Source organism: Tauraco erythrolophus, chromosome 11 (assembly GCF_009769465.1).
Source record: "Tauraco erythrolophus isolate bTauEry1 chromosome 11, bTauEry1.pri, whole genome shotgun sequence".
NCBI classification, from domain to species: Eukaryota; Metazoa; Chordata; class Aves; order Musophagiformes; family Musophagidae; genus Tauraco; species Tauraco erythrolophus.
The window spans coordinates 3,160,069-3,187,897 of NC_141475.1; the positions used below are offsets into that span (position 1 = coordinate 3,160,069).

At 42.8% G+C, this 27,829-nt stretch overlaps 1 protein-coding gene across 1 annotated transcript in view; it reads left to right on the forward strand.

The window, feature by feature from the left end:
* Positions 1–1,321: 1,321 nt before the first annotated feature.
* Positions 1,322–27,829, forward strand: part of PPP2R3A (protein phosphatase 2 regulatory subunit B''alpha) — a 42,713-nt gene continuing 16,205 nt past the window's right edge. The window contains exons 1-5 of the mRNA XM_086618349.1: positions 1,322–3,328; positions 18,340–18,600; positions 20,721–20,824; positions 23,416–23,518; positions 25,361–25,435. Of these exons, the coding sequence (XP_086474475.1) occupies positions 1,322–3,328; positions 18,340–18,600; positions 20,721–20,824; positions 23,416–23,518; positions 25,361–25,435 (2,550 nt within the window). The remainder of the gene's footprint in view (positions 3,329–18,339; positions 18,601–20,720; positions 20,825–23,415; positions 23,519–25,360; positions 25,436–27,829) is intronic.

Consider the following 27,829-nt stretch of genomic DNA (forward strand, 5'->3'; position numbering starts at 1 on the left):
TGATTATCAAAGTATTCAAGAAAGATGAAGCAATGTCTAAAATTAAAGATCCTTAAATCTGGATTTTCTGTCTTTTCATAACAAAGTTAAGCAGCCTTTGTTTTTTTTCTGATGCAATTCTGACCACGATGATAGGAAATGCAGCTATGCTAAGTGTTAAACACTCAATTGCTGGTTTTCACAGGCTTAACCTTTATACAAATATTACTTTCTGCTCTTGATGTCTACACCATCAAACTTATTTACTAAAATATACAGCTATTTATGTGTTGAAAGAGAATGAAAAACAGTTGTTCCTTTCTAAAATATTTTGCCATGGTCCCAGAGACCTTGGTGAAAGGCTAATGGAAGCCAATGTGGCCTTTACTAAAGGCCATGTGTTCTTAAAGGCATTCATTTACTTTGCTCCAGGCTGTTTGCAGTTTTTTATAGTCCAAAGATCTTGGAAATCCTGAAAGTGATCTTTCTCTGTTACTCTTTGCTTTATCTTTAGAGTCTTGGCAAATGAAAGTCAGAAATTCACAACATGGTCAAAATGTTTTGCTCCATTAGAATTAAAGGTAATGTTTTGTTCAGTCTGTGGAGGAAAAAAGCAAGTCTGAAAAAAAATGAGTGGTTAAAATAGAGCTGTTAAAATGGCAACACACAGACAGCCTGCGTGTAAATATAGGCTAGCTCCTCAGCAGTGTTCTTATATGGTAGATCTGAGCGAAGGAAAAATATCAGCCTACTCTTATTCTGTACAAGCCTGTGTGTTGGTCGTTACAGTCTGGTGCCATATGCTCGGTAGTAGATAAGGCTGCGTATTACATGGAAATTATAATGACTCTCACCTTTTTTTTTTCTGTTGCAGGGATCTACCTTACCAGTGTGAGAGGGGAATCTCGCAAGCATACTGTGGATTTTTTGTCTGTACGTGCTACTTGATTATCTATCTTTTCCTGACCCCCTCAAAAAGAGAGAAGGGTCGAACAGAAATCCTTGTCTTGTCGTTTCTGCCTAAGAACTGGCTGAATTTTATGGCAGCTGCTGGAGAAGCTACCTGGACTGTTAGAAATGGAGCAGCTCATGCTGCATCTCTGATCGGCAAAGCTTTCTGCATGGAGTACAAGAATTGAGTTGCCTTAAGTTAAACCATATGCAAGTTGCACTAATTGTTGTAACTGTGCTGCTGATACCACTCCAGACTTCACTAGGGCTTTCCAAGGCACTAGTTTCTCATGTGGTTTGATTTGTTTTAGACTGATATTTAAATGTTTTTTATTAAATCTGATGTGGCTGTGAAAAGTCTGCGTGGGGTGAACTTTTTCCAGTTAAGTTCATGGTGAATTTTGAAGCCTCACTTCCAAGTGTGATCCGTGCTATGGCAGCAACCTACAGACTTATGGTCACTTCTGTGAACTGCTACAGCAGTGTGGTGATAGACCAGCACTTTCAGCGCACCGTGCATTACTGCACAGGGACTTGCCAAGTGTTTAAGCGAGGCGTTACATGCATAGTTGCCCACCACAGTGTCTGCGCGGAGCTCAGTGTCCACGATGCCAACCTAGACCATAAAATTCCTCTTCCTGAAAATGGACTTGCCTTGTCTGGAAATGAGGACTATCACCAAATCCTCCCAAATAATCCAAGAATCAAAAAGGGCTCTTCAGTGCAAGCCTCCAGCAGTTTAAAAGACATTACTGGTGAGGCGATAAACCTTGCCAGTGGTAAAACAAAGGAATTCTCCTTTGAAAAGCTTAAAAACTCTTCCAGTCATGTGGCCTACAGAAAGGGAAGGAAAGTCCGGTCGGAATCTTTCAGCAGACGATCGTTTGATTTTGACTTGATTTATGGGCACTTCAGCAATGATGAGAACTGCCCTCCGTGTGGCTTCTTGCAGAGTCCTTCACCTGTGGAGAAATGGCAGGAGAGCCATGATGCTCCACAAGTCACCATGAATTCCATGGTTCCCCTCTCCCCTCATTCCTTCTCTGAAGAAAACTTCATTACCCAGATTTTAGAAAAACACAAGCTAGATGGTTCTTCTGGTGGAGATATTAAGGTGTGCTTAGACATCTTGCTCAAGTGCTCAGAGGATCTGAAAAAGTGCACAGACATAATAAAGCATTGCATCAAAAAGAAGTCTGCAGACAGTGTTAGTGGAGGGAATAGCAACGATCCCCTGGCTAATTCAGAAATGATCTATATGAATCTGATGACGAGGTTTTCCTCATACCTTAAAAAGCTCCCCTTTGAGCTCAAGCCACCAGGACACAAGGAAGCTAGCGACTTGGCAGAGCTAGTGAACTGTTTTCACAGCTTGCAGCAAACTCCCTTTCCCCCAGTATTTGGAGATGAGCAGCCACCTAGGTATGAAGATATTATTCAGCTGCCATCCTCAAGTGCAGCTCCTCTCGGACTAGCAGGTGATCAGCATGAGGTGGCAAGCACCTCTCAGTCCATCCAAACAAGTACTGTGAGCTTTACCTCAAACTCCCTTCGCAGCGTCCCGCAGGAGAACAGCGTGAGAGCTGTGAAAGATGCTTGTGCTCTACCTCAGTTACCGGCTGCGCGCCCTTCTGACTGCACGTCTGCCACTGAGGCTCTGTACATCGAGGAGGAGTCTGACGGGGAAAGAACATTGGGGAAAACAAAGGGGGCAGAGCAGAAAGGGGGCTGGGAGAGTTTGGAGCGCAGCTACCAGCTAGCTGGTTCTTCAGATCTGCCTGCTGATGCTAAAGCAGAACGTGCCAGAGTGGGAGATGTTGAGCTCTCCCGTGCTTCTGAGAGAATTACTCCTTTAAAACCAGCTTCAGATTCTGTATTGTGTGGTTCCCAAGCTGATGTCTCCAAAGGAGAACAGACATGCAGTAAGATAGACAAGGATGAGATCGACAAGCTGCTGCTGGACTTGGAGTGCTTCTCACAGAAAATGGAGAGTACTCTGAAGGAACCCTCTCTAAAGGAGAGTGATCCTGCCTGTTTGCAGAGGTTTGGCTGGCAGGGTAGGCAGGTACTACCTCTGGCTCTTGAACCCAAAAGTAAACCTGTTGACCCCACTTCCCCTTTGTCAAAAATCATGGAAACCAATGGTCATAAAATGGAAGAGGATGACAAAGTCCTTTTACTGCGTATCCTGGAAAGCATTGAGGACTTCGCCCAGGAACTGGTGGAATTCCAGACAGGCAAGGGAAGCTTGTCCAAGGAGAGGGAAGTGATGCAAATTCTTCAGGAAACTTTAACTCCTCCTTCACAGTCCCTCCTTGCGGGGCAAAAAAGCCATGCTGTGGCTGCCTCCAGAGACTCTGTTCCAGCTTCAATTCAGCAGGCCCCAGAAGTGATTAAGGTAAGAGAACAAAACCTTTGATGGGATAGTGAATAAAACAAGCATGGGAAAATGTGGTATTAAAAAAAAAAAAATTAGATCTGCTAAGTGATTCATTGTGCTTTGGATGCTGCAGTGTGGAATAACATGCTTAACCTGGCAGAAGTAGCATTTATTTAAATACAAACAAAAAAAAGGAAACTAAAACCCGTAAGCAAACAAAATATGCCCTGATGTGCAGTTTCACCTTTGAGCTTGTTCCTTTCCTGCTGGTGTTCCTGGAGGCTATTTGCTTGTGGTCCTACAGAGGGTAGAAACAATTTTTCAGCTAATTATTCTAGTCCTGGGAGCCAATATTGAACTGCCTCTCACCAGTTCCATGACAACTGAATGTTCCACCTCTTCCTTTCCCATCTCCAAGCAGACTCCCAACAGCCGTTGTTGTCCTCCTCATCACTAGTTCATAAAGAGAGAGGTCCTCTGTGGCACAAAGGACAGAATCTAGAGAGATTTAATTTTATTTTTCTCTGTCCCTGGTGCATAGAGTCATTGTGGAGTCTGCACTGCTTGTACCTCTGAAATGAGGAGTAGTTTTTCCCAGGAAAAATGGTCTTGATGGCAATATGCTTCAGAGGGAAGCCAAGGCTGTTTGTTTAACCCTTAGTGGTTTTCATCTGATAACAAGTGCCAAATTTTCAAGGCAACTTGGTGCCAAACTTCCCAGTGCACAGAAAGTGCAGGGAGGGCTTCACTTTCTGAAATCTGCCTTCCATGTAGGTACTTAAAAAGTGTCCAGATGATAAGTGAACTTTCACAGCTCGTTCCAGTGGGAGTATGATGTACATGTCTTCAAAACTGTCCGCTTTCCTGAAAATACAGGTATCTGGTGCCATTCTGAAAGGGGGTGGGCCGAGTGCATTTGACCCTAAATGACATTGCTGAGACCTTTTTAGAATAGGCTGTCCAAGTGTTTCTGGTGTTTCTCTGACATCTTTGCTTATAGAAAATGGTGAGCAGAACCTCGTGTGGTACCTCCAGCCAGGGAAAGAGTCTTTTTCCTCGAAGAGTGTGGTGTTAAGCAGTGCCAAAAACTCTAAAGTGATCTCTTACAACAGCTATTATCATAGAATCGTTTGGTTGGAAGAAACCCTCAAGATCGAGTCCAACCATTCACCCTACACTGTCAGGGTCCCTAAACCATGTTCTTCAACACCAAATCCACATGGTTTTTAAACACCTCCAGAGATGGGGACTCCACCACCTCCCTGGGCAGCCTGTTCCAATACTTCATAACCATCTCTGGAAAGAAATTTTTCCTGATTCTTGCCTTTTACAAAACTTTCTGACTTGTGAACTTCAAACAAAGATGTGTATGATAGTGTGATACTGACTTTGTAGCTGTTTTTCTAGAATACCTGAAAATTGACTGCATTTACATTGTCAAATAGCTTATTAGTCTGGTCCCTTACCAGTTCCGTTTCCCTAATCACCCACCTAACCTGTGTGTTAGTTTGCTCCCAGCCTGCCTACTACAGACATAGAACATACACCCATACTGCAAGAGCTCTTCTCTTCCATGCAGCAGCCCCACCCTTGCTTTGTGTAGATGCCTAGAATTGAAGGTTGTTAGGGAGAATAACTGTCTTGGGGACCCAGAGGAGCTGGAGGGGGCCTGGGTTGAGCGCTGCGCAGTGTGGATGCTGCTGGTGCCCTTCAGAGGGAGCTGGCCCTTAGCAGAGTGGGCACAAGTCATCGGAACTGCTGGCTCTAAGCTTACTGTGAGGTTTGCTGTCACTTAGGGTATAGTTGTGGCCCCACACTTGGCTGTGGACACAAAGCCCTCTCTAGGAATAGCATCTAGGGAATGCATCCGTGTTCCTGGGTAACTCTGGGTCTGGCTGGAGCTCCATGTTTGTTCTGAGTCAGTATTGCACATCTCTGCCTGAATCAATAGCATGTAAAATATTTGTTGTGTTTTCTTAGGGCTCGTAAAACCGTTATCAAATAGTTACGCACACACACAAAAACCTCGGAGATCTAACAGCCATGAAAACACGGTGCAGCTTTCATTTATGAGGGCTGTGACAGTTTTAATATCCCTCAAATTCCAAGCAATGAAAAAGGAAAGGGAGAGCCACTTCAGACCAGATTGCTGGCTCAGTTGGCCTCTCTGTGTTGAAATCTGTGCTAACTTAGATCGGCAACAGACTTTCCCTTTATCATAAAACCAGTTATGATTCTGCACAGAGTACAATACAATTACTTGTCTCTTCATTTTCAAAACCAAAATATTTAGAAACTAGGAAATGAATACTCAAGAAGTTAATCAATTTTATGGCACACGTAATGAGTGCATCATGCTTGTCAGGCAGGCCAGGAATCACTGCATACTTTTAGGCTGTCCAACATTTCCCATTCTGAGATCCAGTTTTCCATTGCTTATCTCTGAACCTCCAACTGTTTGTTTTAAAATTTCCTGTTCTGTGTGCCTGTCTTAAGCTGATTTTTTAATATGTTTTTGAAACAAATAGTTTAGTGAAAACAGTTCAGTTGTCTGTTAGAGGCTGGCAAAACCCCCAAATATTTATCAATGTTTTTGTCTCAAAAAAGGAGGGCAATAAGGAGTGAAGCCTGGGTGGAATGGCAGGTGTGAGGGAAACAGGGGAAACTAGAACCAGTGAGTAGTGAAGAAGGTGGGGCTGTTGGGATTCTCTGACCTGATCTGCAGAAGTGCTGAGTGTTGGGGTTTGTGGTTTTTTGCTCTTGGGTTTGTTTGAGATTTTTTGGGGAAGGTAAAGGTGCTACCTTTTAAGTAAAATATTGTCTTATGCCAAGTCCTTGGAAAAGTCAGTGGTGGATGTTTTTGACTTTAACCACTCTGTGCCCTTGTTCTACCATCTGTACAGGATGGCCAATTTGACAAAATATTTAAATTCAGTTGCTGCTTGTGGAATACTTGGTACTCTAGTGAAAGTGACCTAGAAAAATCTGTAAGAAACTTAGTCCTTGTGTTTTCAGAATCAAGTTTGAGTAGTGCAGGGCTCTGCTCCAAGTCCTGCTCTTGCGTTTTATTTTAAGAGCTGTTGGATCAAGTTTGTGAATAATTTTGGGAGCAGAGACCAGTAGCAGGGTTTGATACAAGACGCCTCTTTGTTTTTTGTCCTTCCTCTGTTGGGTATCTCTTATCAAAGGATTGCTCATGGTGTAGAGAGCCAGAAAGAGCAGTTCTGCTTTGCGTTTCTCTCTCCCCCATGCCTCTACTTCCTATTGCGTGCTTCTGAATCTTTCTTTATGCTGTGATGCTTGTCTGCAAGATATAAATTGTAGTAAGGTTTGTTTTCTGCCGGATTAGTAAGTGGGATTGCTCACACTGAGGTCGAATGGGTGATAGGACTATTTCCAGACAGAGACTATGGATCTGGGAGCAGAGGGTTTGCAGTTTGCAGGGTTGATGAATGGTTTCAGGCCACCTTGTCCGACCACGTTATATCTCATAGGGTATAACCCCAAGTCAGGTGTCCAGAGGCCATTGTCTGCTGCCACATATTTCCTCTGGACTGGCTCTGGGTAGCATCTATCTAATCCTGCCTCGCCTGAATGACCAATGGGGTGGGTGTTGCTGGGACTCTCAGGGGTGTTCCTGACTTCTTGTGTTCTAAAACATCGTCCTGAGGCCACACACCTTGCTGTTACGTATCAAAATGTCCATGTTGTATGCTTAAACAGATGGCCTCAAGATGGCTCTGAGTGGAATGAAGACGGTTTCATAATCATGTATAAAGTTATGGTTGACCTGGTGACTTCGTCGTTCCATCCCTTCAAAATGCTACTTCATGGTTCTGTGTGCAGCTTTGTTTTGCTAATTTAATGATACGCTTAATGAAGGGTGTTCTGTGTGGCAAATATCTGTAAAAAGTGCCTTCTGTTACATCATAGAGAATTTAACTTTGACATGAAATAATCACGTTTTCTCAAAATGCATCCAAAATATAATTGAATTTTTTTTCTGGAAAATCAGCTTTCATCTGAGTATATAACAAACTGTTTTGATCAGATACTGATAATATCTGTCAATTAAGCTATACACACTATCTACATTCTTTTCAAACATCAATTATTAATCATTTCTAAACCAAATAGTAAAAAAGGTGCTTTTTTTTCTTTTTTACCATTTGGTAGTAGTTATTGGAATAAATGAAAATAGTAAGTGAATCTTAAATTATCTCAGAGTCAAAGATGACAGAGGAAAAAGAAATGAAATCAGATGAAATTAAAAGAATTAGAAGAACTGATACCAAATGCTTAGGGATGTGTTCATGGCATGGGGGCACCTCTTGCAATTGGGGCAGGTACAGCCCCTGCTCGTGTGAAGTTGATCTGTCTTGAAGTAGACATCTCAAGGTAGGTGAAACAAAGCCTGGTGATGCATGTTGCATTTTTCAGCCTCACTGACTCTAAAACCATGAAAAAGTCACCGTTTCTGGAGAAGTTTAATGTGTTTTGAAAGAGGGCTGGTGCCCTTCTGCGCTATGCGGAGTGCGGTGAGTTGCGGCAGCCGGGCTTTGGGGTACAGCGAAATCCTGTGATGAGTAAATCATCCGAATCTTTTAGGGCTAAGGCTCCAGCTTTAAGCACAGGTGAGTTTCTTTCTGTGTTCTGATGGCTAATGAAGGTGATCTGACACCTCTTTAGATTTGCTGCCTCTCACTTTCATGCTTTAAGCTGGGTCAGTTATAGCAAAGAGGAATTTCTAAAACGGACTGCAGTTTGTTCAGTTGATCCGTAAGCAGTTGTTACCAGTCTTTTCTGCTGTGGATTTTATCCAGTTGACTTTGGAACTGTTGATACAAAATTCTCTTGCTGTCAATTTCTGGTAGTACTGTGTATTTATGGTTTTATTTATACCTACCTCGTGTGTTTTGAGGATAGGAAGTGTAACAGGAACCTGCCATATTGTAAAAAATTGTAATTCAGTTGCAGCAAGCCTTGTCTCCAGATTACTTGAGTTTTTCCAGGTTATCAGTGCAAAAAACACCAAACTTCTGAGGTCTTTTGTGACTGGTTGATTTGTGAATGAAAAATGTGTGGGGTTTTTTTTAAGAAATAGATAGTGATGGCTAGATCAGAATGTGTCTTTCATGCATACATCTTTTAAAGCCCGGAGTGGCTGGTCTGGAGGCAGCTGTAGGTATGAGAGGTTCTTTGGACTACATTTCCTCCGCAGTCTGCAAATGGGATGGCAGCCTGTAAGTGGAGTGAGAGTCCAAAGGAAGATGAAGTAACTACACTTGCCACAGATGATTTAAAATAAATCACCTTCTGACAGGCTGCTATAGGAGATGTGCAGGACTCCCAGTACAGTGGAGCCTTGTGGGCCCTTTAGGCATTGCCTTAATGTTCAGAAAAACACTGTCAGAGTCAGAAATCCAGAATTTATTCAAAAAATTTTGCATATGGATCTGTGTATCCTTCACTTAGTGGCGATTTCAGTTAAAACATACCTGCCTGCCTTTTTTTTTTTTTTAGGCTCCTCTTCTCATTGCCATCCTCATCCTACCACTCTGTTAGGCTTTGTATTCATTTGCAGGGCACATGGCAAAGTGGGCTGATGGCATTGTGGTAACCTTGTGATTTTTCAGACTTGTAGCTGTGAATACGCAGAGCTTTTTCAGCTCCCAGGTTGCACAGTTTAGACACAGCTACAGTGACCTAAAGGAGCCAAAACTGTGAAAAATTTGAACAAGAACGTAGCATAAAGAACTGCATTCCACAGCTCAGGTCGTGAGGCCGTGGCCTGATGATTGAGAAGCAACAGGAGAGAACATAATCTTGGGGGTTTTGATACAGATTTATGAAGACATTAAGAAAATTCCTTCTGTGAATGTCAGCTGGGGGGTCTCTCTCCTTTAGTAAATAACCTATTTAACTGCACAAGAGCAAATTTGTGATGGTAAGAGTGTTCTTTTGGATAGGCTGTTTCTGCATCTATCTGTAGTCCAGTTATGTTAAGTGATGCTCTATATGACGTAGACTTGGGCCTTCTGCAGGAAACCAGGAAGAGAAGGATATCGGAGACACATGTGGTAGACACAAGCTTTCTGTTGGTGAGGCTCAGTGAGACCTTTTCATTTCAAATGCAATATCTTGATAAAAGTGAGCTCTACTAGCTAGAAATCGGATGTTGTTCGATGTTGCTATTAAGCTTACAAAGTAAACTGGCAGTCGCTAGGACTTTTAAAGTCACATAGGGAAAGCAGGCCATGGGACTAGATGTTTGTTCAACTTGTGGAGTACGAACTGGATTTAAGCCTTTTTTTAGCACCGTTGTCATGATAAGGGAGAGAGAATAAGATTTGAAGGCAGCTAGACAAAGTGTGAGTAAGAGTTTGAAGTCTACTTCCTCAAGGTCATGCAGAGAAAGAGTCGACTATTGTCCACTGAGAATTGCTTTGCCGTTGTCTTGTGAGAGTTATGGGAAAAGTGAATAAGAACAACGATGCGTTTTGGTGTTTTTATGAAACAGCTCTCCTAAGGACTGCTTTAGAAAGCCTGAGCTTATACAAGATCACCCTTATGTGCTTGCTTGGCGTTAAAGAAACTCGATTTGTTTTTTCCAAGCAAGAAGGAAAAATTGATGTTTGAAAATTACAGCCTTTGGTCTAGAGTGGGAACTGGTGCTGATGTTCTGCTTCATCACCTCAGAAGTGGAAACCTCAAACCACTAGCATCATACGTGCACAGGCTTTGGCTGAGAGCGTGTGGTTTAACTCTAGCTGAGCCTGACTGATGCGAGTTTGTACCTCAGGTTTCGGCACTGAAGCACATAAAGTGAGCACTATTGGGGAAGATGGTATATTTAGCCACTTCTGCAGTGTATCTAATTTTAGCACTCTTGGTAGTGGTGGTGGGTGCTTCCTTTCCCATATTACCCCTGGCCTATTACAAGCCAAGGACAGATTGTCTGTCATGTAGCCAGCAGGGAAATAGATTCTGTTGTAGATCATGTTTCTCAATTAAAGTATTACAAGAAGGCAGAAGATCCTGGTGGTACTGAAAGATACTTTGAATATCAGTTAAAAAAAGGGAGGTCTGGCTTCGGAAGTAAGATAAGAATCTCTAGATGTTGTCTTTGTGAAGAGAGAGAAGACATAGTATGTTGAAGTCATTTGCCATTTTTTGCCTTTAAAAATCAAAACCAAGAAAGCAACGTACTGGTCTTGACGTGGTCTCCTACAGAGTCCTTGTGCCCCTTCTGGAAAGGGCAACATCCGCTTGGGAGCTGACCAGGATGATGATCAAGGACCGTTCTCTGCGGAGGGACCCAGACTTAGGAGGGGAGCTAGCTTTCCTTGCGAAGGGCTGTGATTTTGTTCTTCCATCTCGATTCAAGAGGAGGCTGAAGTCATTCCAGCAGGCCCAGGTTTGAATGCTTGGCATTTCTTTTTTCTTGTTCTGTTGCTTTGTATTTTTTATTGGATCAGAGAATCAAACTGTGTCCCCTCTAGGCGTGTCTATTTGCAGAAAGCTATTTGCAGTTAGATACCAGCAGGTTTAAAAATAAACCGTCCAGGCTTAGATTGCAGAGTTAAAGTGTCTTCGTAAACAAGGGGAAAAAATTAACAGCAAGGGCCATGATTTAATGGGGAGAGGTGGTGGAAGACTATTAAATCTTTTCTGTGTGGTTTGTAGGAAAACCCCTATTTGCCTGTGTGATTGCTCTGAATGTTTCTTGTTGCATATGGAACAATCACAATGTTCTGCCCTGTTCAGTGGGCTGTGCTCTCTACTGTACAAATTTGTGCACAGACCAGCCGACCTAGCTTTGGTGTTTCTCATTTTACCATCATAAGGTGCTGCTTTGTGCTGTGTCCTTCTGTCTCTGGGCTGTGACTGAAGGAGATAATAGAATCGTAGAATCATTTGGGTTGGAAAAGACCCTTAAGATCATGGAGATGTAGCCAAAGAAATGGAAGTTGTAACACGGCTGTATTTCTTGGTAAATCCCAGCTGCTGTACTCACTTTCTGGGACAACTGGCAAAAGATTGGAGTAATTTGTGCTAGGACACCAAACGGGCACGTAGCCACCCCAGACTTACAGGGGGTCACAATATGCTGAAATCAGCCTGTCTTGACCTTCATCTGTATTTAAATAATCAGTGATGTAGCGAGGAAGTTAAAAAGTTGAAATAATGAGCGGTGCAGCTGTTTCCTAAGAAACAGCTATTAAAATCGCTCCAGAGTACACTGCAGCGCGTTTTGTTTTCATGATTGCTGGTGACAAGTTAAAGTACATATATGAGGTTAATCTCTGGAACATGTTTTTTCATTCCCTAGAGGAGAATTGCATGAAGTAATGATGTGTAGTAATAGCTTGGGCGGTGACCACGAGCAATTCAGGAGAGACTAACAAGAACCACACAGCACAGCTAAGCTCATTCTCCAGAGTTAGTCTGATCACCTGAGGACATAATCAGGGTATGGTTTGCAGGCAGAGGTAAGATCTCCTAGCAAACCAGCTGGAGAAGTTGACAAGCCTTTGGTATGTGAGTCCTCCACCTGGTTTGAAGTAGGGGCAGTGACCTTCGCTGTTAAATGTGTTGAGAATAACTGCTCTGGGGCTGTGGATCCAAGGAAGTGAACAAGGCAGTAGGCAATTACAGCTGAAAACAAGGCGGTCTTACTTCCTCTTCTACTTCCAGTACTTGTTCCCTCTTGCTGCCTCCTCACCATGTCACCCTTGTCTTGCACTGGGCCCCACGGGCCTTTCGGTGATCTGGCTTAACTCATACCATGGCAGAATATCATCCATCGACAAAGCTAAGGCCGTTTTCTGCCTCTCCAAGTGGGTTAGATCGGCTCACAGAGAGGTCTGGCAAGCTCTGGCACTTGGTACGCTGTGACAATGTGCATTTGGGACTGGAGGACAGAGATGGGAGTTCTCCCACTTGGCAGCAGCAAGATGTTAATTTTTGTGGCTTAGATGTGTTAGTGCGAGATGACCTGAGAGCAGAGGTAGTTGGGCTCACTAAGTACAGAAAAAGTGCTAGCAGGAGGAAAGGTGCTGAGGTGGTGAGAGGGAGCAGAGAGATGAGTGATAGGTAGTTTGTGGAGCATGTAGAAACCGTTGGCCAGAAAGGCAAGGGAGGAGGTGGATTTTTGTAAAACCCGTATCTCTTAAGAGCTGTAACTTTCAGTTTTCATGCTCATCTTTTGCAGGACTTTTTATGGAAGGACCAGAGGCCCTGCCATAGCAGTGTTGGTAGGAAGGGAGGTAGGGAAGTCTCTAATCCAACATCTCACTTGTAGGAGAGACTTCACTTCCTAACACTAGGTCACATCAGAGCTGTCTTTCTCTGAGTCTTGCAAACTCCCCGAGGATAAGGATTCCTCCCACTCCCTTCTGGTGACCTCTTGCAGGCTGTGCTGCCCTCAGTTAAATTAATCCTCCTACTGTCCAGCCTGACCTTCTGCCACCACCATAACTGTGCTTCAAATAGCCGTAGGCTGTGATTAGCCCATCCCTAAGCTTTCTCTCTGCCTGCCTCAACAGGCCCAGCCCCTCAGTCTCTCCTGCCGCACGCTCCTGACCCCGGCTGTCTGATTTATCTTCTGTAGATCTGTCTGGTCTCTCCCCATCCCTTCTGAAGTGAAGGCCTGGGACTGGTCACAGTTATCCAGATACAGCCTCACTGGTGTCAGGCAGAGGAGAGAATACCTTCCCATGTTCTCCTGGCCCTACTCCTAATGCAGTCTAGTACATAGTTTGCCTTATTTGTAACTAGCCAACGCTGCAGGCTCGTGTTCAGCCTGATGGACACCTTCTCCCCCACATCCTTTTCTGCAAGGCTGTTGCTCAGCCGGTGGATTCCCAGCCAGAGCCGATGCTTGGGGTTGCTGTGTGCAGGTGGAGAACTTGGGACCTTTTCTCATGGAAGTAGCTGAACAGTTTGTCAAGGTGTCTCACACCTGAGGTTCTGCCTCTCCTCATGCCGGCCTTCCCCCTAGGTATGTGTCATCTGCAAATCAGGACAACTGAGAACTGGAGTGGGGGTTTACGCCCACTGTTGTCCTTCTGTCTGGATTAGTTTGGGTGCACGCTAGTTATTTTCTCCATGGAGTTTTCAGGGAAGCGTTTGGAGCGTGGGCTGCAGTATATCGGTCACAAGAAGGACGTGTGTAAGATCTATAGGCACGCTTGTCAGAGGAGGCATGTGAGGTCTGTGTTTTCAAAACTCAACCGGATAAGGCCATGAGGAACTTGATCGAGCCTTAAGGTTAGCCCTGTGTCCCTTCCCACCTAAGTCCTTTTGCGATTCTGTGTTAGGCAGGGTTTGTTTTCATTTGTGTTTTGCTGTGATTGCACGTTGTTTCTGCGCATGAGTTTACAATTCGTAGTAGAAAAGATTCTATCCAGAAACATGTTTTCTCGTGGCCTCTCCTCTTTGTGCTCTTGGGAGCCACGTGCAGGTGAACCTTTGCTGTTCTTACTGTCCTTACAGCTGGGTGAGGAAGAGACAGCAGAAAGACACAGTGATGTGAAAGGGCTTCAGGGAAGAAAAGGAAGAAAAAGTCTTGGGCGACAGATACAAATCAGCTCTGGAGAACCGATGATTTTTGAGGATGGCTTGTGTCCAGTTACCATCAGACTTCAGTACGACAGGAACTGTAAAAAATGGAAGGAGACATTAAGTCAGCACTGTGGACTGTGAGAAACCAGGCTGAGTCACTGTACCCTAGAAAAGAGGATTACAGAATCCTATTTGGAAAAAAACAAAACAAAACAAGAAACTGGTAAATTTATTATCTAGGCTTCTGTTGGAGTTTGGGGCCAGGAGGAAGGATCAGAAAATATTTGAGTACTTCATGTGATACTACTTCCTTCCATGGAGTTTTCTGCTGGGACTGTCTCCTGAGAGACGAGCCTGGATGGCAGAGATTTAGTCCCTGTGCTTTGTCTGTGTAGCTACAATGAGGCTGTAGTTCTGGTTTATTTATAACGCAGATGTCACTGCTTTAGGCTGTCCGTAAATAAATTGTATGACTGGCAAAAGGTGATAGAGTGGATAAACAGATTTTAGTTAAGGTAAATTACACTACGCTGTAAAGCAGTATTTAAAAACAGGCTTTAATCTTGTCTTCCTCTTTAGCAGAAAAAAAAAGTCTATGCTATTGATAACAAAGTTAAAAGATTTATTGTAGTATTCGTAGTTTCCTTTCTTAACTGTCCTCTCTGAAAACGCACATCGCTGTTGGAGAAATGTGTTCCACTAAGCAAACAGCATTTAAGGTTAATTTTTTGCAATTAGAAACTTTTTTTACAATGAATTACCACAGAATTTCCCTTCATATCTCTTCCTTTATTTTTTCACAAATAGTTGTAATTAACTCCCTGCTGTCTCCATAATGGTTGACATCTGGGTACACCCATCCCAGAGTATTAACTTGCAAGATTGTTCTAGGGAACAGGATCCTCAAGAGCTAGTTGCTGCTTGTTGTTTTCTCCTTGTGTTGTTGTAGACAGCTCTTAACATGAGAAGGAGGATGACAAAGTTCAGACATTTTATTTCTATTCCTGAAGTAGGATCTTCTGAAAAGAAGCCACCCATGAGCAATGCTTCTGCCTTGTTTGCTTTGGACTGAGCAGGAGTTAGTGATTCAGTCTTACTGGGAAGGTCGGCTGCAAACCTGTGTCTGAACTGGCTCCCTACTTCAAAGCTTAGTGGCATTCTTTGTATTTCTCCTATAAATGTCTAATCTTCTGGCTTGTGTTGTGGTCATAGATCAGGAAATGAATGTAGATTCTGGGGTCCCGGCTTGTGGCTCTTGTGGCTGACTTTGTCAGTACCTGAAGGAAAGAGTTGCTCTGCTTTTCAGAGGGTGGAGGCCAAGGCAAAGTGGATGAGTTGCATTACATGATGATCAGCTCGAATCTTGTGCCGTATCAGTATGTATGTGGTGGTGGGCTACTTTGGGGATTCCTTATTGCCTTCCAATTTTATCACTCTCTTGTACTGAAAGGGAAGGGGATATATTGTTCAAGCGAAGAGTCAGTGTCCTTAGAAAGAACAATATGTTGATTTGCTTCCTTTTGGTTTGTGGACCTTTTTGTTAAATTTGAGTCATTTCTTCTAGTTCCTCACAGTCCTGACAGCTACGAGTGCATGCATACTTTCAAGAGCAATAAACCTGTTTCTGAGAAGTGGGTCTCCAAGACAAACTGATGTTAAGTCCTATTATAGAAGACGAGTGGCTGGAGTTGGCACCTCGTTGTCTGTTCCAACTTTGCATTGTTTGTATGAATATGGTGCTGTGAGAGACCTGCAGGGATTTCCCCTCTGCTGGAATCCAGAAAGCGAAAACTACCGAGTAGAGTTGGGTCTTGGCTGGAAAAGTGACACCAGCTAGGCAGGGCAGATAGGGTGGGAGGTGGATTGTAGAAGCAGAAGCAGTGATGTGCATGAGGAGTCCTCCAAGACAAATTACTAGCTTGACTTACTTACAAAGATCCAATTCACTAACCTGCTACTTCCTAATCAGTTGGAGGCTTCTTGAGAAGACCTGTCCCTGGGAGCTCTGTTCACCCCTCTTGCTTAGCCTCCCTTACTGAAGTAAGCAGCTATGGGAGGGAGGTGGATCTTCATCTACCTCTAACATGCAGCAGTGGCCACTCTGGGGCCATGTGTTCCCTTCCCAGCCATATTCAGCCTGCCTGGGTTTTGCTTTTGTTACTCTACTGAGTAAAGAGCAAGGGAAGCCAGGAGGAGGGTTGTCTTCTATTAACCCATTGAGCTGCCACTCCTAAAGTGAGTGACTAGCTTCCCCCCAGCTTCACCCCTGCCACCATTTCAGGTCCCCTACCTGCATTGTTGTACCAGGGGACAGAGTGACCAGGGCTGATGCGTAGTCTGTCCCACAGCCCTTTTCAGCCCCGGTAACATTTTGAGCCTTAGACCCTTTGACCCTCTTTTCTGGCCCACTTTGAGCTCCAGCATCATTCAGGATCAGGCGCAAAGATGTGCAGTATGTGAGAGAGCAGGAAAAGTCAAGGAAGAGAGGAAGAGCAGATGGTGGTCATCAGGCTTGTTCTTCAAAGGTTGAGAGCTATATTGAGGACTGTGCTCTCAGTACTAGTATTGATACACTCAAAAAAAACCCAACCCTGAATGCTGAAAGTGATCTTCAAATGCTCCTGTGCAAAATGCGGGAGAGAAGGACTTAAATGAACCCGAGCTCTGGGTTAATGTGTTCTGTGCAGAGCAGTTGCAGTACAAAAGTATGCTTGGGCTGGCAAGCACGTGTGTTCCTGCTTCCGAAATGGGACAGTATTTGGAAGAAGGAAGAGTTCCTCCCCATTTAAAGAAAGAGCAGTGAAGGAGTGACAAAGAGGAAAATCCTTCAGTTTCTCATTTTACAGGTCTCTGAAGAATGGGTTATAAAGTAATTTAAAATGCAGAAAAAACAAGGCTTAAGGAAGCTTTTACAATTCTCCCTTTTTTACCTTCCTGAAAGCAAACCAATGGCAAGCTGAAGTATTCAGTGTGTGTTTAGAAAAAAGCTCCAAGTTTCTCAAAAATAATAAGGCAAAGAGTTTAGTCAGTTCATTATATACATTCTTCTGTATTTAGTGGACTCAAACTTGGCTACTTTTATCCTAAAACCATTTTGTTTTGAAATAGTTAGAATAAACAAACTGAAAGTTGCAGCTGTATTTACTTGACTATTGCCTTATTAGCCTCTTATCACATATGTTGTTGCATTAGTAATAACTCTTGCATTTGAACCATTGTGCAACAGGCAAGCCTGTCGCCTTTTCCCAAGAAAGCGTGTATTCCTGGGAGAGTAGGGAATTTGTCATCCCTCAGCATTCCAGCATCTGAATTCTGCTGCTTATACTGCAACGACTTTTTAAAGTTTAAAAAATATTCCCTCCTGTGTCTGAAAAATTACCTCTTTTAGGATTTCATGTACTTAAATACAAATGCTGCCTTTTCCGAAATGTACTGATGTACGGCTAGAAGGAGAAGATTCCAGAGATCCATTAGAAAGGTGATCTAGTGGGTATCACCATATTGACCATATGTTTGTTACAGACAGGAGAGGAATGACAGGATGGTAGAGCTAATGGAAAAGAGATGGTAGGTGTGGGAGAAAGGACCACCTTCAAACAGGCATGTGGAAGGCCTAGTTTCAGTTTCCAGTTTTCTCCTCGTTTTCAACAAATGATGTAGGTGTTGATTCAGTGAAACCTCTGGGTGCTTCACCTGCAGAAGGACTCTTTCAACTGGAGTTGTAAACAGAGTTTTTTTGCATTTTGCACTAACTGTGTGTGCTGTATCGTGTGGGTGCCCAATGACAAACTGTGCTGGCTGCTCAATATTCCTGGTGTGAAAATTGCTTTGCCCATACTTAGTACCTCGAACAAAATCAGATCTTGGACAGCTCAAGTTGGGCATAGAATAAAGGCTTCCTGAAATTTAGAAGACAGTCTTGCAAGTCTTTTCTTAATTTATCTGTGAAGCAATACTTTGGCAAAACAAATGATGCTCCCGAGGAATGGAAAATGTCGATATTGTGAATGTAAGCTTGCTCGTACCTGAGGCAAGATGGTTGTGTGAGTGGGTGGCCTAGTTCTAAGGGGAAATGCTAAAGACCATATTTTGATGCTTTGCTGTTTATGGGGCAGAACGACAACGCAGAGACCAGCATAAGAAGAAATAACATTGTCCTTTTTCTACGGTATTGCTGAATTGCAGTGTTCTTTCGTGGTCCAATAGTATATCATAATCCACAGCTGCATACATAAAACGCGCAGAAACTACGTAGAAGCAGGTGTGACATATCCTAAATTTGCAACATTCGATATTGCAGAAATTTTTGAATTGGCTACTTAAGACATGCATTTTTATCCCAGTGCCATAGTTTAATTGTTGATAGCTTTTGTTTTTTCCCTAATCGCTTGGAGCACAAACTCTTTTCTCCAGCTCGCTGTGCCATGCTGTTAAAAAGTATTTGTTCTTCATTGTATTTTCAGGTTCAAAGCAAACAAGAGAAGAAACCTGGAACTTCATCCCCAGTCCCTTTGACCTCCGCGGTTAGCCCTTGCACTCTTCTGCCTGTGAATAAAGCCACCAGCAGTACCCCTTTGTCGATAAACATTCCACGTTTCTACTTCCCTAAAGGACTTCCGAATGTCTGCACTAATCATGAAGAGATCATTGCCAGGGTTGAAGAAGCCTTTACAGAGTTTGAAGATGAGAAAGCAAACGTCTGTGAAATGGGGAAAATTGCGAAGGTAACTCTTCTCCAAGGTTCTTGGGTTTTTTTGGAGGGAGAGACTGAAACTAAAACTAATAAAGTATCCCACAGCTGTTCTCGTTGATAGTGAAAAAGAACCAATGTCCTTTTGCTCTGAACGTTTTTGTTTAGATTAAGAAAACAGTAAACAAGGATGAGCTCGGTTTGCTGTTTGTCACATTTGATGGGTATGTTCTTTCTTGCTTTGATTTGTGAAATGGTTCTTTCATGTTTCTTACCAAATACAAATAGCACTTTTGTTTTTCTGTTCCTCTGTAGTTATGCTCAGAACATAACAGAAACTTAGTCTGTCTCTGGCTTCAGGTAGTGCCAGTTACCTCCTTTGGTTAGCTGTCCTACCAGTCTGGACATCATCTTTCTACACTGCTGAAGCGTTGCTTGAGAAAGCAGTTTCCAACCAACGCCTCCTCGGGCACAGAGAGGGAAACGCTTAGTCAACCCTCGGCCTCGGAGATGTGTATGTTCAATATCCATAACGCAGGTGTCAGCAGACTTGGAACTGTCACAGTCTGCTGATGAGTTCCTGGCTTCAGGGAACAAAACGCAGCACTTGTGTGGGAGCATGATGCGGATGTGTGGTTCTGTTTTCCTCTCCTTCAACCATCAGTGATGCTGGTCTAATACCAGCAGTTGTCAGACACATCTCATGTTCAGTTTGCCCTGAATCTTTGGCACTTTAGATCAGGCGATGATGTTCTGTCCAAGAGGAGCACTTGTCTTCCAAGAAGGAAGGTTTTTATGAAAGGAGAGACAGGTTTCTGTTTTTGTTTGGTTTTAGAGGAATTGAGTGGCATTGTTTGTAAACCATCTCTGAAAACATAAACAGAAAAACTTCTTTGAGGAAAAAAAAAAGCTTTGAAACTGATTTTATGACAAGACAGGCAACTGTGTGTGGCCTGTCATGTTCAAGCTGGGAAAAGCAGGAAGGTGGTGTAGAGGAGACCTCTGCCTTTCTGCCTGGTCTCTGCATCTGTCTCTACGTGGATGTGCTCCATGCCATTTAGCTGTTGTAAGGCTTGCTTCTGTTCCATGGGATTATTGATAATAGTACCAGTTTGGGGTTCTGAAATAAATGTGAGAGAACCAGCTACACAAAGAAGACAGCAGAAAGTAAGTTTTGTTCTTTCCTCAGAGCAGCTAAGCACCTGTAGAAGTACAGCTGCCTGACACAGGGATGGCTAAATCCGAAAGGAGTTCTTATGCTGACTGGGGTTCCCAAAGAAACACGCAGGCCCAGACAAAAAGTTGAGGATGGGCTTGCAGGATAGCCTTGCTTACTAGAAGAGGTGAAAGAGGCTTTGTGGGAAAAGCAGAACTGCTTCTTCAAAATATTCCTCCTTCCGTTTGGTGTGATATCCTTCTTGCCTGTGCCTGGCCTGGATCAGCTGCCTTCCCTCCAAGGCCTGTGTTTTGCAGATGTTCTGATACCTTGTCTGCAGTCACGAAGGTGGCTGGAAAGATGTTTGTGGGAAAGAGGAGTTTTCTTGAAGGTGCCAGCAGCTGAGTGTTGGAAACCATTTTTAAGCCTACTTTTCTTCTGAGGTAAGATCTAGCAGTGTTGGGAAAACGGGCTGTTCTGGGTGGCAGGCAGTGCTGAAAGCCACAGGATGGGAATTATTTCACCTCTGGGCATTTAATCATTAATTGTCTGTAGTTAGAACTGAAGTTCACTTGCCATGAGTGAGAAGTCAGCCCATATAGAGAATGGACCATCCTTTTCTAAGGTAGGTCAGTGAGGCAGCTGGTGTGAGTGCTCTTCTGGAAGGAGGTGCCTGTCTCTCTCCACTTCACTTTGCAGGGGATCTTGCTAAACAGTTCAAAGACAGAGCTTAAGAGCTTCCTAGGTTCTGATCCTTTCCTAGCCTGACAGGACATGTTTCTCAGCTACTTACAAAGGCATATGACAAAGTAGGAAGTTACTGGTGGATTCTGAAACCTGGCATACACTAAGTAGCGCTTTTTTTTTTACAAACCTATGTGCCATTACTGCTTTATTTCCCTTATGTAAAAGTCTTGATGATGAATTCGATGTATAAACAAGCAGGCTCTTCCTGTGACTGCTTTTGTATCCCTCTTTGTTCTGGTGTTTCGTTACAGATATGTGGCTGCCCACTCTACTGGAAAGCACCTATGTTCAATGCATCAGGAGGAGAAAGGACGGGATGTGTATCTGTACGCTCATTTGTATCTATGTGGAGAAAGTGAGTATAGAAAATGCAAAATTCTTTCTAGAAAAAGAACAGCCTGCCACAGAAGTCATCTTTTTTTCTTCCACCAGACTTGTCAAATCAGTCTCTTTTTTAGAAGAAAATAAATGGCTTAAAAGTCTCCATCAGCTTAAGTTTTCTTCCTTGAACACTTGTTTTCATGCTGCATCAACAAACTTTGAAGCAATTGTATAGATGATGAGATGTTTTGGTGTGGTTGGCATATAAAATATCTTAACACACTCCCTGGAAATATGTCAGTTCTTCTGAGATGGCTGATAGATGTCAGTGGATTTTGGATGTATTTGTCTCAGGCCTTGTAGCTGCTACACTAGTGCACTAAGCGAGGGCCATTTGGGAATGGGGAGAGGAGGCATGTGATAATGTTACAGGACAGGAAGAAGGAGTGTAAAATAAAGAAGCATAACAGAAGTGGATACTCTGGGAGCTTTATTACTTACCACTTTCCTCAAGCATGCTGTATAATAAATACGTGGCGTCTGACAGTCGCTTCCACATAGAAGTCAAGGCTTCTTTCTGAAATTGAGAGCTCTGGATATATTGTGCTTGGAGTCAGAGGTGTGAGATGGAACAGGCTTGCTCTCTTGCCTAATCTTTTTCCTTCCAGGGCAATTCAGAATTTAGCCTACCTTGTGAAACACCTGAACAATGTCTCCATGTCATATCCAATGAAAGTTATAATTTTTTACTTAATGGTTGCTCTTCAGATTCTTGAAGTAGCCTTTAAGTCTGAGTTCCCAAAGTATTTCCTGTGATAACTTTGTCAAAACAGCTTCTAGTTACCCTGGTAATATTGCAAAAATGTTAGGGGTGACTCTGATCAGTAAGTTTTTCCTACACAGAAAACATTTTTTCCTTCCTTAGGTTCTTCCAATTACTCCTAATTAATCCCTCTTGTATGATACCACATATTTTCACTCCTCTGACTTTCACATCCTTCAGATATTTGCAAACTGTGGTCATGCCCCTCTTCTGTATTCTTTTAACCACACCATTTCCAAGCCAAGTTTTGTGTGCTTTTCTCACTTTAATTGCTTTTTTAGCAAGATTCCCACCCCCTTCCATATTCCCTTCTGAGAGTTACAAAAATTTTTCTGGAAGCATGATAGACAGAAAGAAATGTAGCATTCCTGGTAAATTTAGTTAGTAAATCTTTAATTGCTGAAGCCTATTTTCAAGCATTTTAGTAGGTAACCTGACTTTTTCAAAATGCTACGTGCTTACTGATCTCATTTGAAGTCAATAGGAATTGCTGGGTATAGAATACTTTAAATCAGATCTTTTAGTTCGTTGCTAAAACATGGCTTTGGGATTCATCTTTGTGCCTGATTATTATTATCTTTTTTTAAAGCTAAAACATTAACACCTCTTTTCTGCAGCTGATTTAGAAGGTATCTGTTAATTGACAGTGTGATACGAATGTGCAGCTAACAGAATTGCTTGTTAGCCACTAAAGCTATTTTGGGGTTTTTTTTGTTGTGTTTTTTTTTTTCTTCCTGGAAAACTTATTTTAAAAACTCTATTTTTTGTAAAGTCTGATTTTGGTAAAGAGTGGTGAGACCAGAATTAACTGCAAGCCAGTTACAGTGGGATCTCTGCAGGAAAGCTCCAGGCATTTCAGTATTCCCTTTCAATAGAAGCTCATACATTTTCAGGAGAGGAGGGGGGTGAATAATCCCTCATAGTAAATAGTAGTGCATTTGTATTTTCACAACTATTAAAGAATACAGGGCAATTTTCTGGGCAATTTGTTTCCCTTATACTATATGCACAACTTAGTGTTTGATGTATCGGAACGTTCTCTTCTGTTACGAGTGTTCAGTAGTGATTTGCTAAATGTCATGGAGCTTCTGTTTTCATGAGTAGTTCTGTTTGGAGTGAATGAAGTAAATGTGATACCTTTGACCAGCGTAGTATTTTGTATTAGAAGAAACCAGAGACAAGAACTGGTGTCATAGATGCAAACTGTCAACCTAAGGAATGAGTTTACATGCTTCTCTAAAGACTCAGTCCTACTAATTCTTTCATTAGGCTGTTATTGGTGACTTCAGTGCACAGCAGCCAGCTGTGCCATAATTAACAAGGGATGCTCTTTTTTGCCTTCTGGGGAATGATTTTTGTGGTTGAAAATTTAGTCACTGTAGTTTGGCAATATCCTCAAATATTGAAATATAGTAAAGGATTAAATCGGAGAGCATGCCTGTTATGGCATCCCATTAGGTCGATCCTATTGACTTCAAATGAGATCAGTGAGCATGCAGCATTTTGGAAAGTCAGATTACTTAGAGATGCTGTGGAATCAAAGTAAGAACAGTCTCCAGTAAGAAACATTGCTTACCGCATCAACGTTAACGTGAAAAAAAGCTCTCCTTGGTGGAAGTACACTGGTGCTGCTGAAAGATATTGGGAAAAAAATGGATGCTGGTAATCTGAGGTCTTTTTGCATAATTTACAGCGTAGATGTGTTGTGTAACGTGTGATAAAGCACTTCATAATCCGTCTGTAGTTTGTGATTCTCCGGAGAGGTATAAAGTGGTTGGAGTAACTCTTCATGTCTCTTGTAGAATCCTACATAACTGCCACGATGATGCATCCAGATTCACGTACCTTTTAGCCAAGCCCAGCTGTGACTACCTAGAACAGGAGGACTTCATCCCACTGCTTCAGGTACCTGCAACAGCTCAGCAGTGAATGGATGGGGAGGGCCAGCTATGTTTATTTTGTGACTTCTTTATTTTCATGTCTTTAAATGTTTACCAAGGACATGCAGACCTTTGGTTTGAACAGCACCTGGGTGGGCTTTCTTTTGGAGTGAAATAGAAATAAGCATTTGAAGTGGACTATTTTGCATGAGTGCCAACCAGCTACATGTCTTGCTAAGGTCACTGAGGATTGTCAAAGCTTTATGTGGTCTCTTGTTAGGATTCGTGTTTGTTGGTGCCTGGTAACCAGGCTGAAATTTGCCCATTTCTCTAGGTGGTTATTGGGGAAAATGCATGGCACTGTTCATGCTCAAGCACAGCATAAAAGCTAGTTAGAAAAGTTATGAGAGTTGCTTGACAAGACAATTATAATTGAATGCCAGATACAATATCACGTAGAAATCTTTGCAAAAAAATTTACAGTTTCAATTATTCTGTATATGCCTCTAACCTGCTAGTGCACAAGTCTCACTGCTGATTTGTTTTTTTCCCCTAATACTCAGGCTAAATCTGTGCATCCTGATTTCATTTCTTTCCTTTCCTTTTATTCACATGGTATTTTTAACAAAGCAAAGTATCATTCTTTAATTATTTGTGGCTGTTTAGGGAGCCTCTGTATAGGTTTAAGTTTCTTTATAGTTTCTGTGTAAACCAGGTCCATCTGCTCCTCTGATCATCTATCCGTTGATACTTTTTCTGAGCTTTTCCACCTATCCCTAGATTTTGCACGCTGTGTTGCCCTCTGTGGAAATGCTGCTTTGGGGAAAGATTTTGTGTCTGCAGTGGATGTTTGTGTCTCAAACAAAACTGGGACTGTGATGGGTAAATTTTCTCATGTTCCTTTTCATCTTTTCTCCACTGGGCCCGCTGCCTTTCCTGATAGACGGCAGTTCTGCTTTTTAGCTACTGGTGCAATCAAAGGCATGTACAATCTTGCTTGTCAGCAACCAGAGACTAGCAATGTTGCACCATATTACACCATCATATTAGACATCAAGTTAGACCAGCCAAAATTTGGTCGTATCGCACGCCTAAGGGCCCTGTCTGCTCCATCCCTCTGCCATGTAATGGTGTAGGCAAAGCAAAACTTTGAACGCTTTTTTGAAGGGTGGAGGAGTCAGACATGTAGAAACTACACAGACGTTGATTCACACAGGATCTGAACTGATTCAGTCAGGGTCTGAGTGATTTCTCCATGGTTTTGGTGGTGCATTTCTTGGCAGATTTGTCATCGTGAGCCAGTGTTTGGTTTACAAAAAGCTGGTCTTGAGAAAGAGGCGTCTCCACAGGTAGCTCAATTAAATTTTGGAAAAGCTCTGATCATATCTATAGATGTTCTGAGGCTCACAAGAGCTTTCGTTGTTGTGGAAGACATAAAATGTACCTTTCTCAGCCTTTCGAGGAATGTTTATTTCCGACATCTAGCTCTAGTAAATATTAATGTCTTCAAAGAATGGAGGAAAACAAAAAGATCTTGGAGAGGAAATAGTTGCATGGTCAACTAACTAATTTTTTGTCTCATTCAATGAAAATGAGTTTTCATCTACTCACTAACTCTCTTCCTTTGTTTTTCTGTCTTTAAGTAAATCAAAATGGCCCAACAGGTGCGTATTGCCCAGAAAATGTATTCTACTTGTTATTCTAGAAGGTTCACTGTATAGATTAAAAGATGCCATTTCAGTTTTATTGTTAATGCTGCAAATACAGTTTCAAAAGTAAGCAAAAGTACTGGTTTGTAAATCCAGTAACTTCTAAACATTAAAAGGAGAAGGAAATCTATTTCATTTTATTTGGTCTTATCTTGTAGGATGTGGTGGAAACACATCCTGGCCTGACGTTCCTGAAGGATGCTCCGGAGTTCCATTCCCGGTATATTACGACGGTAGGCTGGCTTCTTTGATCCCCTGTGATATGGCTGTACCAAACCTCTCTTTGTGATTTGTCACTGTTCCCATCAGCAAATCTTTCAGTTATTTCAAAAAAACAGGTGTGTTTAATATTATTGGCAATGAGTTATTTTAAAGGACTACTTCCAAAGGAAAAAGTCATCTGCCTGTGTGTACAAGAGGTTATTCAAAAGGTTAATAATGATTCTTTCTGGTCTTAAACAAATCTATAAACCCAACTTTTTTGGCCTTTAATCCTGATGAAGAAAAATGAGATGTCCTTCTTTGGTCTTTGAGTGTTGCTAAGTTACCCTCAATTCTGCTGGGCTGCTGAGACATGGAAGGCTGTATGTTTGAAGATTTCTGTCATTTAGGCATAGGGAATCTGTGATTGTTCCATGGTACCAAGCATCCATTGCCCACAGGGCTCTCCCACCCAACACTCCTGCCTCTTGCTCTTGCCAGAAAGCCTGTCTAGTCTTTGAGTCTCTGAGCCTTTGCGACTGCTGTTGTTGGGTTTTGTTCTGTAGCTTTGTTCTGACTTTGCAGTCAGCAGTTAGACTGGTGCTTTACCTGAATAAGTTTGTACTTTTTTTAAGCCTTTTTAACTTGTCTCATGTTAGGTATGAATCTTGATAAAAGGTATAAATGTTAGGATGCTTTCTCTCTGCAGTGGTAACAAAGTCAAATAATGACAGACCTGATGGGAGCTGTATCCCAATAGGACTCAAGGGCTTAAAGTTTCTCCTGTTTGCTTGCCAAGGTCTGCATGGGGGCCAGCTGTACCACATACTGGCAGCTGGGAGATTACTGGCAGACATGGTTCTTTTCCTGTAAGGAGCAGATGGCAGAAAGACACTGTTGCTCTGGGCAAACCTTGAGCTGTCACACTAACACTTTATGGAAACGTATAACAAGAATAAATTGTAAATGTTTAGATGCTCTTGAACATGACAGTGAACATCAGTGTATTATCAACATATTTAGTCCCCATGGAGCAAGACAACAGATACATTAAGCATAGTAACTGGCCAGAGTAGGTATGACAATGGCCAGGGAATTATGGAGGCACATGAATGGGTGAGTGAGGAAGATGCTTGTGGCACATGTACCCTGGTATTTGGTGTTTAAAGTACATGGACGGGTGAGAGCTGAAATATTTAAGGTCACACTAGCATGGGTTTCTGACTGCAGTATCAACCAGTTGTTCTTTGCTGGGTCAAGATACAATGCGTGGTTGTCCTGGTTGTTAGGTGGTGACAAAGGCAGCTCTGTGCGTCTGCCTTTCCAGGTTCCTCTTCTCAAGTCACATGATGTTCCTGAGTTTTTCAGAGTCTAAAGGAGGGAATAAAGGCAGGAAACCAATGTCTTCATAGAGTAATCTCACAAATGATCATCCTTGGTGTCCTGAAGCACTTTCTGGACCTCAGCAGGGTGCATTGCAGGTTCTGGTCTGAGACACCAGCTGTGTGAAGCTGAGCTTCTGCTTCAAGATAACTGAAGTTCCGACTGCTACTAAAAAGGGCAACACCTTTTCCTTCCTCTCTCCTTTTCCACAGTTCCCTTGTGCCTGGGCAAGGTCCTGTGTGACCACCATAAAGCAGTCACGGAACTGGACTCTTCATGAGTACATGAAGCTCCTTGGTGCTTCTTGATTCTACTTGTCTCCACAGTGCGTTCCTCCTTCAGCCTGAGCCTTTAGGCACCCTTACTCACAGTGCTCTGAGAGGTGGCTTCTAGACTTGCTCCCAGGCAGCCAGGAAACAGTGTTGCTTGTGGTTGAGGTGAATGGTGTGTAGTGGCAAGTCTTGCAAAGCTGTCGTGTCCTTCACAGAGTCCTCACGCTGAGCGGTTAATGCTCTTCTGGGTGTCTGTGCCGACAGACAGATTCCTTCTGAGCTCAGTGTATTTGGCCTTGGCCGAATCACTGAGTTGGAGCAGAGTCAAGACCTCGGGAGACAGTCAGTCTGTTGGGTCAGGTTGTTCCCATCTGGAGTGGCAGTACTTGGCCCACTGCAGCAGTGGCTCTCCTCTCTGATACCAGGAGTTCCTATTTCTCACATCTCCTTTCACAGAGAGTTTGGCACTTCCCTCTCTGTAATGTTACAAAATTCAGTGTTTCCACCAGGAGGTAATGAAGGAAACAGCTTTGTCCCTGGATTTCGAGACTACTTGGATCCTTTTGGTCCCTTCAAGGTAGAGTGCCTTATACTTACTTACAGTGACAGAATGCCGTATTTGCTGCCAGTGCCAGAATTACATTTTGGTTTTATGTTACAGATGAGGGCCATAAGGAGATGGTGGCTTTTGTGTTCTTCACTGGATACAGCATCGCTTGGTTGAAATCACCTGGAGAGGAAGCTAACAGTCTAGCATGGGTAAGATGTGTG